An 11,398-nucleotide genomic window follows, 5' to 3' on the forward strand; every position below is an offset into this window, starting at 1 on the left:
ATCTGTAATCGGCTCATAATTGTGCTTCTCATTCTTCCTGTTGCCCATTTCCTGTATCACTTTTCTTTCTTCCCTTCTCCTTCTCCAATAACTTTTTCCTTTTTCTTTCTGAAGCAATTTGGAAGGTTTTTTGGAGGAGTTTGCTGACATTGCCAAGGAGGACCAGATAAAAAAACTGCATGACATGCTGGGGCCGCACATGTTGCGGCGGCTGAAAGCCGATGTGTTCAAGAATATGCCCTCCAAGACAGAACTAATTGTGCGTGTGGAGCTGAGCCCTATGCAGAAGTGAGTTGGGAGGGACAGAAACAGACTCCATTTAGACATCTGCCAGTCTGCAGTCTTTCCTATTCCTCCCTCACTCAGCTTCAAGGCATCTGGTGACAGGAGCAAGCAAGGCCTAAAGAAACCTGATGCTAGGGCGCTGGAGCACATGGTTCTTACTTATTTTAAGTTATACCTTTCCGTATTTAAAATGGTGGTGGTAGTGCTTGTGCGTTAGGTGTCCTTAGTGCCAAAGTGGGATGTGTTGGAAGAAAGATCTCAGTTGTTGGGCCTGCATTATTAGTCACCGAAAGCCTCTCAAGTCTAACCTGTCTTTCTACCTTGGCCATGTAGGAAATACTACAAGTACATCCTCACTCGAAATTTTGAAGCACTCAATGCCCGAGGTGGTGGCAACCAGGTGTCTCTGCTAAATGTGGTGATGGATCTTAAGAAGTGCTGCAACCATCCATACCTCTTCCCTGTGGCTGCAATGGTATGTAGTGCCACCTCCTGTTTTTCCCTGGGTTGGGACTCCTCCATATGTGCTTTCTTTTAATATTTTTTTCTTTGCTTTTGTTCTCAGGAGGCCCCTAAGATGCCTAATGGCATGTATGATGGCAGTGCCCTAATCAGAGCATCTGGGAAATTATTGCTGCTGCAGAAAATGCTCAAGAACCTTAAAGAGGGTGGGCATCGTGTACTCATCTTTTCCCAGGTATCATGTGGACTGGGAGCTTTAGGGAACAGTCATAGACAGCCCTCAGTGACCTCAGGAAAGGGTTACCATCTGACTCTTCCATAATTAAACCATGCTCCTTTTACAGATGACCAAGATGCTAGACTTGCTAGAGGATTTCTTGGAACATGAAGGTTATAAATACGAACGCATCGATGGTGGAATCACTGGGAACATGCGGCAAGAGGCCATTGACCGCTTCAATGGTGAGAGAGAAGTTGTTTAGTTTCAGGAATCCTCTGTAACTTCTTGTGCATCTGCTTTTCTGTGTAGTTCTTTTCGGGCTTTGTCATTTGAGATGGAAGAGTAAAGCTTTTGAATGTCTCAGTTGGAAGAATGTATTGGACTATTCCTAGGAGATTTTTTCCTTTGGGGTCTTTGTTCTTTCTGCTAGAAAGAAGAAAGCATTGTATCTTGAGGGCAAGCAAGAGGTCAGGACTTGTTCAAGCTCAAATAGCAAGTTACTAGCAGACTTATCTGCCTCAGTAGACACTACTAGGGTTTGGTTTTGTTTTTTGTTTTTTGTTTGTTTTTTTTTTGAGATGGAGTCTTGCTCTGTTGCCCAGGCTGGAGTGCAGTGGTGCGATCTTGGCTCACTGCAACCTCCGCCTCCTGGGTTCAAGTGATTCTCCTGCCTCAGCCTCCCAAGTAGTTGGGACTATAGGTGCGTGCCACCACGCCCACCTAATTTTTGTACTTTTAGTAGAGATGGGGTTTCACCATGTTGGCCAAGATGGTCTTCATCTCCTGACCTCATTATCCGCCCGCCTTGGCCTCCCAAAGTGCTGGGATTACAGGCACGAGCCACCATGCCCAGCCTGTTTTGTTTTGTTTATTTGAGATGGGGTCTCACTCTGTTGCGGAGGCTGGAGAGCAGTGGCATGATCATGGCTTACTACAACCTGGACCCACATCCAGGCTTAAGTGATCCTGCTGCTTCAGCCTCCCAACTAGCTGGGGCTATAGGCTTGAGCCACTGTACCTAGCTAATTAAAAAAAAATTTTTGAAGAGATGGGGTCTTGCCATGTTGTCCAGGCTGATCACAAACTTCTGGGCTCAAGCAGTCCTCCTGCCTTGGCCTCCCAAAGTATTGAGATGATAGGCATAAGCCACTGTACTCAGTGTCACTACTACTTGTTTTAAAAAAACTTTTTATTTTAATTTTAGACTTAGAAAAAAGTTACAGAACAGCACAGAGAGTTCATGTATACTGTTCAACTAGCTAGCTTCTCTTAATAATAACTTACATAACTGCAGTACAATGATCAAAACTAGGAAATTATCATTGGTATTATACTATAAATGACAGACCTTCAATGGATGTCACCAATTTTTCCTGATGTCTGTTTTGTGTTTCAGGATCCAATCCCAGGTCCCATGTTCCATTTAGTTATTGTGCTTCCTGCTATCTATGACATTTATTTTTTTTCCTTTTCTTACATGATACATATTTTTTTTTGAGATGGAGTCTCACTCTGTTGCCCAGACTGGAGTGCAGTGGCACGATCTTGACTCATTGCAACCTGTGCCTCCTGGGTTCAAGCGATTCTCCTGTCTCAGCCTCCTCAGTAGCTGAGATTACAGGTGTGCGCCACCATGCCCAGCAGATTTTTGTATTTTTAGTAGAGACGGTTTCACCACGTTGGCCAGGCTGGTCTCGAACTCCTGACCTCAGGTAATCCACCTGTCTCGGCCTCCCAAAGTGCTGGGATTACAGGTGCGAGCCACTGTGCCTGGTCAATATAGATACTTTTGATGAACACTGGTCAGTTATTTTGTAGCATGGCTCTAAGTTTGGGTTTGTGTGATGTTTTCTCTTGATTAAATTAGACATTTTGTGCAAGAATGCCACAGAGGTGGTGATGTGTCCTTTTCTTTTCTTTTCTTTTTTTTTTTTTTTTGAGACAGTCTTGCTCTGTTACCAGGCTGGAGTCTGGAGTGCAGTGGTGTGATCTTGGCTCACTGCAACCTCCACCCAGGTTCAAGCCATTCTCCTGCCTCAGCCTCCCGAGTAGCTGGGATTACAGGTGCCCGCCACCATGCCCGGCTAATTTTTGTACTGTTAGTAGAGACGGGGTTTCACCACATTGGTCAAGATAGTCTCGATCTCCTGACCTTGTGAGCCACTGCACCCGGCCGATGATGTTTCCTTTTCAATGCATCATACTGGGGCACGGACATGTGTTATGTCCCCTTACTGGTAATGACTTGATCACTGGTTAAGGTGGTGTCTGTTGAGTTTCTGCAGTGTAAAGTTTCTCTTGTTCCCAATTGTGATTGATAAATAGCTTGAGGGAGATATTTGAGACTGTGTCAGTGTCCTGTTTCTCCTTAAACTTTCACACTGATTTTAGTGTCCATCAGTGGACTTTGCTTACAATGATTATTACCGTGGTGTTTGCCTATGAGGTTTTATATTCTGACATTCTTTCTTTTTTACCTTCGCCTCCTGGGTTCAAGCGATTCTCTTGCCTCAGCCTCCCAAGTAGCTGGGATTACAGGTGACTGCCACCATGCCTGGCTAATTTTGTATTTTTAGTAGGCAGGATTTCACCATGTTGGCCAGCTTAATCTCGAACTCCTGACCTCAGGTGATCTGCCCACCTCAGCCTCCCAAAGTGCTGGGGTTATAGGCGTGAGCCACTGCACCTGGCCTATTCTGACGTTTTTCTTTAAGAAATGGGGTCTTGCGGCCGGGCGCGGTGGCTCAAGCCTGTAATCCCAGCACTTTGGGAGGCCGAGGCGGGCGGATCACAAGGTCAGGAGATCGAGACCACAGTGAAACCCCGTCTCTACTAAAAATACAAAAAATTAGCCGGGCGCGGTGGCGGGCGCCTGTAGTCCCAGCTACTCAGGAGGCTGAGGCAGGAGAATGGCGGGAACCCGGGAGGCGGAGCTTGCAGTGAGCCGAGATCGCGCCACTGCACTCCAGCCTGGGCAACAGCGTGAGACTCCGTCTCAAAAAAAAAAAAAAAGAAATGGGGTCTTGCTCTGTTGCCCAGGCTGGAGTGCAGTAGCACAAAGCTCACTATAACCTTGAACTCTTGGGCTCAAGTGATTCTCCTGCCTCAACTTCTGAGTAGCTGGGACTACAGGTGTGCACCACCATGCCCAGCTAATTTTTCTTTTTTTTTTGAGATAGAGTCTCTCGCTCTGTTGCCCAGGCTGAAGTGCAGTGGTGCAATCTCTGCTCACTGCAAACTCTGCCTACCGGGTTCAAGTGATTCTCCTGCCTCAGCCTCCCGAGTAGCTGGGACTACAGGTGTACACCACCATGCCTGGCTAATTTTTGTATTTTTAGTAGAGGCAGGGTTTCACTATGTTGGGCAGGCTGGTCTTGAACTCCAATGATCCACCTGTGTCTGCCTCCCAAAGTGCTAAGATTACAGGCTTGAGCCACCGCCCCGGCTTAATTTTTTAAACTACATTTGTGAATTGGAATTTAGGAGACACTTCTAATGGTGTTTTTGGTTCCTTTATTAGCACCAGGTGCTCAGCAGTTCTGCTTCTTGCTTTCCACTCGAGCTGGGGGCCTTGGAATCAATCTGGCCACTGCTGACACAGTTATTATCTATGACTCTGACTGGAACCCCCATAATGACATTCAGGTGAGCAGAGGCAGCAGGTAGCCTTAATAAGTAACATGTTAGAGGCATAGTGGCCTCTATGAGCACTCTACCATCTGGAATTAGGTTTTTAGGTGAGAAACAACAGATTATTCTTTTTGTGTTGTTTACCTTATTGTAAGCCAGAGAATTTGGTTAGCTGTGGTCCTATTTTGGGTAACATGTTAGAGGGTGGTGTCTGGAGGCAGGGGTGCAAAAGGAAGTTTCCTATGAGGGCAGGCTGTAGACCTTGTCTTGTGCCGAATTTAGAATACTATGTGGAAGTCAGGGTAAGAGTGGCACCAGGAAAATACAATTTCTGGCTTTATTTCCTGCTCAACTCCAGGCCTTTAGCAGAGCTCACCGGATTGGGCAAAATAAAAAGGTAATGATCTACCGGTTTGTGACCCGTGCGTCAGTTGAGGAGCGCATCACGCAGGTGGCAAAGAAGAAAATGATGCTGACGCATCTAGTGGTACGGCCTGGGTTGGGCTCCAAGACTGGATCTATGTCCAAACAGGAGCTTGATGATATCCTCAAATTTGGCACTGAGGAACTTTTCAAGGATGAAGCCACTGATGGAGGTGAGCTAGTCAGGAACTTACATTTTGGTGTGGGGCTTGGCCTCTCTAAAGGTTAGGGAGAATCTTTGATACCAAGGGTCTTGTGGGACTTGCTTTTTCCACTGCAGCTGCTGAAGCTGACTTTGGGGATGTGGGCCCTTGATTTTTTATAGGAGGAGACAACAAAGAGGGAGAAGATAGCAGTGTTATCCACTACGATGATAAGGCCATTGAACGGCTGCTGGACCGTAACCAGGATGAGACTGAAGACACAGAATTGCAGGGCATGAATGAATATTTGAGCTCATTCAAAGTGGCCCAGTATGTGGTACGGGAAGAAGAAATGGGGGTGAGTATGAATCCAAGGCAATCCTGTGCTTGGTGATTGGTCTGAAAATTGGAATTGAGACCAAGGTGGTATTTGAGACAAGAGGAAAATATCTATAGGCAAATTCTTACATTGATGAATTGATACACCTCTTCCTTTGAAAACAAGGCTGATAACATGACTAATCAGATTTTCATCTTTGCCTTGGTTGTCAGAAAACTTACAACCAAATATGCTCACAACAGTTATTTTGGCTCTTTACCAGAATGTCATTTTCTCTTACGTGTTTTATTAAACCTTACACATAAAATTTTGAATGTTACCTCATCTCTCTAGAGAAAAGGCAGAAGATCCTAGATAATCTGTCTCTTTGTGTTGTCTGGTTTTTATTTAAGAGACAGGGTCTCTACCAGGTGTAGTGGCTCAAGTCTGTAATCCCAGCACTTTGGGAGGCTGAGACAGGCAGATACATCACTTGAGGCCAGGAGTTTGAGACCAGCCTGGCCAACACGGTGAAACCCAGTTTTTCCTAAAAATAAAAAAATTAGCCAGGCATGATGGAGCACACCTGTAGTCCCAGCTACTCAGGAGGCTGAGGCAGGAGAATCGCTTGAACCCAGGAGGCAGAGGTTGCAGTGAGCTGAGATCACGCCATTGCATTCCAGCCTGGTGACAGAGCCAGACTCTGTCTGAAGAGAAAAAAAACAACAAAAAGAGAGACAGGGTCTGGCTCTGTCATCCAGGCTAGAGTGCAATGGCACAGTCATAGCTCAGTGCAACCTTAAACTCCTGGGCTGAAGAGTGACCCTAGTAGATGTGTGCTACCAGACCTGGTTAATTTTTTAAATGTTTTTAGAGATGTCTTGCTGTGTTGCCCAGGATGGTCTTGAACTCCTGGCCTTAAGCAGTCCTCCTGCCTTGGCCTCCCAAAGCACTCCAGGTGTTACCCACTGCACCAGGTCTCCTTGTGTTTATTTTTATGTATTATTTTATTTATGTATTTATGTATTTATTTATTTATTTATTTTGAGATGGAGTCCCACTCTCTCCCCCAGGTTGGAGTGCAGTGGTGCGATCTCAGCCCACTGCAAGCTCCGCCTCCCGGGTTCAAGCAGTTCTCCTGCCTGAGCCTCCCGAGTAGCTGGGACTACAGGCGCCTGCCACCACACCTGTCTAATTTCTTTGTGTTTTTATTAGAGACGAGGTTTCACCGTGTTAGCCAGGATGGTCTTGATTTCCTGACCTTGTGATCCACCCACCTTGGATTACAGGGGTTACAGGCGTGAGCAACTGCCCCGGCCTTACGTATGTTTTTTTTTGAGACAGAGTCTTGCTCTGTTGCCCAGGCTGGAGTGCAGTGGTGGGATCACGGCCCACTGCAACCTCCACTTCTGGGTTCAAGCAATTCTCCTGCCTCAGCCTCCCAAGTAGCTGAGATTACAGGTACGCACCATCATGCCCGGCTAATTTTTTTATAGTTTTAGTAGAAACGGGGTTTTACCATGTGTGCTGGGGTATTCTAGAACTCCTGACCTCAAGTGATCCGCCTGCCTCGGCCTCCCAAAGTGGTGGGATTATAGGCATGAGCCACCGCGCCCGGCCTCCTTGTGTGTGTGTGTTTTTTTCTTTTTTTTTTTTTTGAGACAGAGTCTTGCTCTCTCGCCCAGGCTGGAGAGCAGTGGCGTGATCTTGGCTCACTGCAACCTCTGCCTCCTGGGTTCAATTCTCCTTCCTCAGCCTCCCGAATAGCTGGGACTACAGGCATGTGCCACCACGCCCAGCTAATTTTTTGTATTTTTAGTAGAGATGGGGTTTCACTGTGTTAGTCAGGATGGTCTCGATCTCCTGACCTCATGACCCATCTGCCTCAGCCTCCCAAAGTGCTGGGATTACAGGCATGAGCCACTATGCCCGGCCCCTCCTTGTGTTTTTTTAAAGATTAGAATCGGGCCAGGTGCGATGGCTCATGCCTGTAATCCCAGCACTTTGGGAGGCCGAGGTGGGTGGATCACGAAGTCAGGAGATCGAGACTATCCTGGCCAACATGGTGAAACCCTGTCTGTAGAAAAATACAAAAATTAGCTGGGTGTGGTGGTGGGCACCTGTAGTCCCAGTTACTTGGGAGGCTGAGGCAGAGAACCACTTGAAACCCGGGAGGTGGAGGTTGCAGTGAAGCCGAGATTGCGCCACTGCACTCCAGCCTGGCGACAGAGTGAGACTCCATCTCAAAAAAAAAAAAAAATTAGAATCGGTCTATACCTTTTTATTCTCCTCCCTTCTCTTTCTTGGTCTTTTATAGTAAAAAAAGAAAATAGTATGTGAGGAATGTGTGGCTTGTTTTAATGTTTTTCTCTCCCAAATGATGTAGAGGAGTATGAAATGGAAAAATAAAAATTCCTTTTTCTTCTGGTCTTCTGTAAACCACTCAGCTCAGGATTCCTTGAATTGGCGTTGGTTCTGGTGGTCTTTGTCATCTTTTCTCATTCTCCCACCTCAGAACCATCCCCCTTGCTGTGTTTTCCTGATACTTACCTGTGATTTTGTTCTTGAAGGTAATATGTCCAACCTCAGTTTATATGTAAGTGTGGCTGAATGGTCTGACATAGGTCTGCATACTATAGTGTTCAATCAGAAACGACCCTACTAATAGAATGCTCACATTCCTTTCAGTGGCAGTGAATGTAATAGAAGTGATTGACAGGAGGGAGAGCACATGATAAGTGGATCATCCTTGTTGGTGACTACACAAGTATACACATTGTTCTTTGATTAGTGACTGCAGCTGCTGTTGATTTCTTTTAAAAATTTTTTAACTTTTATTTTTGATAGTAATTTACATAGCTCAAAATACAGGAAAGGGCAAGATGCGGTGGCTCATGCCTAGAATCCCAGTATTTGGGAGGCTGAGGCGGGAGGGCCGCTTGAGCCCAGGAGTTAGAGACCAACTTGGGCAACATGGTGAAATTCCGTCTCTAAGTAATAAAAACATTAGCTGAGTGTGGTTGCTCATGCTGTGGTTCTAGCTGTGTGGGAGGATCGCTTAAACCTGGTGGTCGAGGCTGCAGTGAGCCATAATGATGCCACTGTACTCTAGCCTAGACAACACAGCTAGACCCTCTCCCCAAAAAAAAAAAAAATACATATATATATTTATATGTACACACACGTATCTCTTTTCTCTTCTGTCCTCTAACAATTTAGTTCCCTTCTTGGGGACAGCTAATGTTTTCAGTTCCTTTTATATCTTTACAAAAATATTTTATGTGTATACAAATTATACATATATTCATACATGTATATGTACACGCACATACATGTACCCAAAAACATTTTTTTCCTTTTAAACACAAAAGTAATACCAATGCGATGTAAATGCCACATTGGTTAGGGAATAATAACAAGAAAAAAGTCTGTACATGTTGAGTACAGACAATTTTGTTTTTTCTCTGAATATTTTCCATCTATGGTTGTTTGAATCCACAGGTGCAGAACCCATGGATACAGAGGGCTGATTGTAATTTATTTAACTAGTTCCATAATGATGGACATTTAGGTTGTTTCTAATGTTATGCTATTAGCAGCTGTTTAATTCCAGTATAAGGGATATGGAATCAGTGAGTGATCCTGAAGTGTCTGAAAAAAATTCACTTTTAGAGGAGTATCAACATTTTTGGGATATAAGAGGCTATATATAATTCTTTTCGCTTTGCAGACAGTTGGTAAGCTTTTATGAAGTTTATGAAGAACAGAAAGGCTTATAGACCTCTTTTCTTCTCTCTTATGAAAATCTTTTACAGTATTTCAGAAGCTTCTCCATTCTGCCTTGCTAAGGCTCTGACCTCTTTTCTTTTTGCTTTTTTCGATTGTATATGCACCAGTGCAAGGGGTTAGAAGAAAGCATTCTGTCTCTTCATCTTTCCCTGTGATAATGGCTCTATCCCATGTTTTTCTTGAGTTATGCTGACTGCTAATGTATACATAATTATGAGGAGCTATGTACTCTCAATTAAATTTCTTCTAAGTTCGTAGGTCCAAATAGGCACACCAACTATTTAAGAGTCCAGTCATGAAAAGGAGCTAGCAGAGTGGGAACTATGAGGACCAGGGGTAGCTGGTGGTGCTGACTTCAGCACTCCTGAGTCCTGGCCCTCCCTCTGTCCCAGGAGGAAGAGGAGGTAGAACGGGAAATCATTAAACAGGAAGAAAGTGTGGATCCTGACTACTGGGAGAAATTGCTGCGGCACCATTATGAGCAGCAGCAAGAAGATCTAGCCCGAAATCTGGGTAAAGGAAAAAGAATCCGTAAACAGGTCAACTACAATGATGGCTCCCAGGAGGACCGAGGTGTGTGTGGCCGGCCCCGCCCCCCACCCATGGGCCGTTCCACTAGAGCAGTGGGCCCCGCTCATCTGCCCTCTCTCCCTCCAGATTGGCAGGACGACCAGTCCGACAACCAGTCCGATTACTCAGTGGCTTCAGAGGAAGGTGATGAAGACTTTGATGAACGTTCAGAAGGTGAGGGCTGTGCTTTTTTGTTGCTTTTCTAAATATTGCTTTGTTTCATATCCTACCTGTGTCACTCATTCATCTTTTTCTTCCTGCAGCTCCCCGTAGGCCCAGTCGTAAGGGCCTGCGGAATGATAAAGATAAGCCATTGCCTCCTCTGTTGGCCCGTGTCGGTGGGAATATTGAAGTAAGTGCCATGGGATTCTAAGGGTGGGTGAGTGCCAGATATTGGATCTTTGGTGGAGTGCGACCTGCTCCCTCTCACCTGGGTTTCTTCTTCCCCTAGGTACTTGGTTTTAATGCTCGTCAGCGAAAAGCCTTTCTTAACGCAATTATGCGATATGGTATGCCACCTCAGGATGCTTTTACTACCCAGTGGCTTGTAAGAGATCTGCGAGGCAAATCAGAGAAAGAGTTCAAGTGAGTTGAGGGCTGGCGTGGACTGATCTAGAGCAAGGGCTTCTTCTGCTATCTAGCTGGTCATTCCATGGTTCTAGGCCCAGCCGTGCAGGGAAGTGGGCTGTTTCCTCTGTTGAAGTTGGCAGGTGAAGCTGTTAGTAATGTGTTCCTAGCTTCCCTGGAAGAGAACCTGGGTCTTCTTGTGGGGTCTGGAGATCAGCCTTCCAGTGCAGTGGTGGGCTTTACCTCAAGGTGGAGCCATAGTTATTGCCTGTGATAATGCCTCACGAAGGGATGGAAAAAGAATCTTGGCTGGGCGCGGTGGCTCAAGCCTGTAATCCCAGCACTTTGGGAGGCCGAGACCGGCGGATCACGAGGTCAAGAGATCGAGACCATCCTGGCTAACCCAGTGAAACCCCGTCTCTACTAAAAAATACAAAAAACTAGCCGGGCGAGGCGGCGGGCGCCTGTAGTCCCAGCTACTCGGGAGGCTGAGGCAGGAGAATGGCGTAAACCCGGGAGGCGGAGCTTGCAGTGAGCTGAGATCCGGCCACTGCACTCCAGCCTGGGCGGCAGACCGAGACTCCGTCTCAAAAAAAAAAAAAAAAAAAAAGAATCTTAAGAGTCAGCATGATCCCTGTTGAACTCATTTCTCTACTTCTTTACACAGGGCATATGTCTCTCTCTTTATGCGGCATTTATGTGAGCCGGGGGCAGATGGGGCTGAGACCTTTGCTGATGGTGTCCCTCGAGAAGGCCTGTCTCGCCAGCATGTCCTTACTAGAATTGGTGTTATGTCTTTGATTCGCAAGAAGGTGAGCCCTGAGCCACTTGCCATTGTTAAAAGTTTCTAGGGGGCCAGGCGCAGTGGCTCACACCTGTAATCCCAGCACTTTGGGAGGCCGAGGCGGGCGGATCACTTGAGGTCAGGAGTTTGAGACCAGCCTGGCCAACATGGTGAAACCCTGTCTCTACTAAAAATACAAAAATTAG

At 46.0% G+C, this 11,398-nt stretch overlaps 1 protein-coding gene across 7 annotated transcripts in view; it reads left to right on the forward strand.

The window, feature by feature from the left end:
- LOC105484187 (chromodomain helicase DNA binding protein 4) overlaps positions 1-11,398 on the forward strand; it is a 38,777-nt gene that overhangs the window by 15,555 nt on the left and 11,824 nt on the right. For 5 of the 7 annotated variants that reach the window (XM_071072309.1, XM_071072310.1, XM_071072314.1 and 2 more), the window contains exons 19-30: positions 115-288; positions 619-760; positions 851-982; positions 1,092-1,209; positions 4,488-4,612; positions 4,956-5,193; positions 5,346-5,521; positions 9,664-9,844; positions 9,929-10,015; positions 10,105-10,193; positions 10,293-10,426; positions 11,076-11,220. In XM_071072309.1, coding sequence (XP_070928410.1) covers positions 115-288; positions 619-760; positions 851-982; positions 1,092-1,209; positions 4,488-4,612; positions 4,956-5,193; positions 5,346-5,521; positions 9,664-9,844; positions 9,929-10,015; positions 10,105-10,193; positions 10,293-10,426; positions 11,076-11,220 — 1,741 coding nt within the window. Of the gene's footprint in view, positions 1-114; positions 289-618; positions 761-850; positions 983-1,091; positions 1,210-4,487; positions 4,613-4,955; positions 5,194-5,345; positions 5,522-9,663; positions 10,016-10,104; positions 10,194-10,292; positions 10,427-11,075; positions 11,221-11,398 lie in introns of all 7 variants that reach the window. The other 2 variants (XM_071072311.1, XM_071072308.1) reach the window with 2 other exon arrangements.

The sequence above is a fragment of the Macaca nemestrina genome, chromosome 10 (assembly GCF_043159975.1).
Source record: "Macaca nemestrina isolate mMacNem1 chromosome 10, mMacNem.hap1, whole genome shotgun sequence".
NCBI classification, from domain to species: Eukaryota; Metazoa; Chordata; class Mammalia; order Primates; family Cercopithecidae; genus Macaca; species Macaca nemestrina.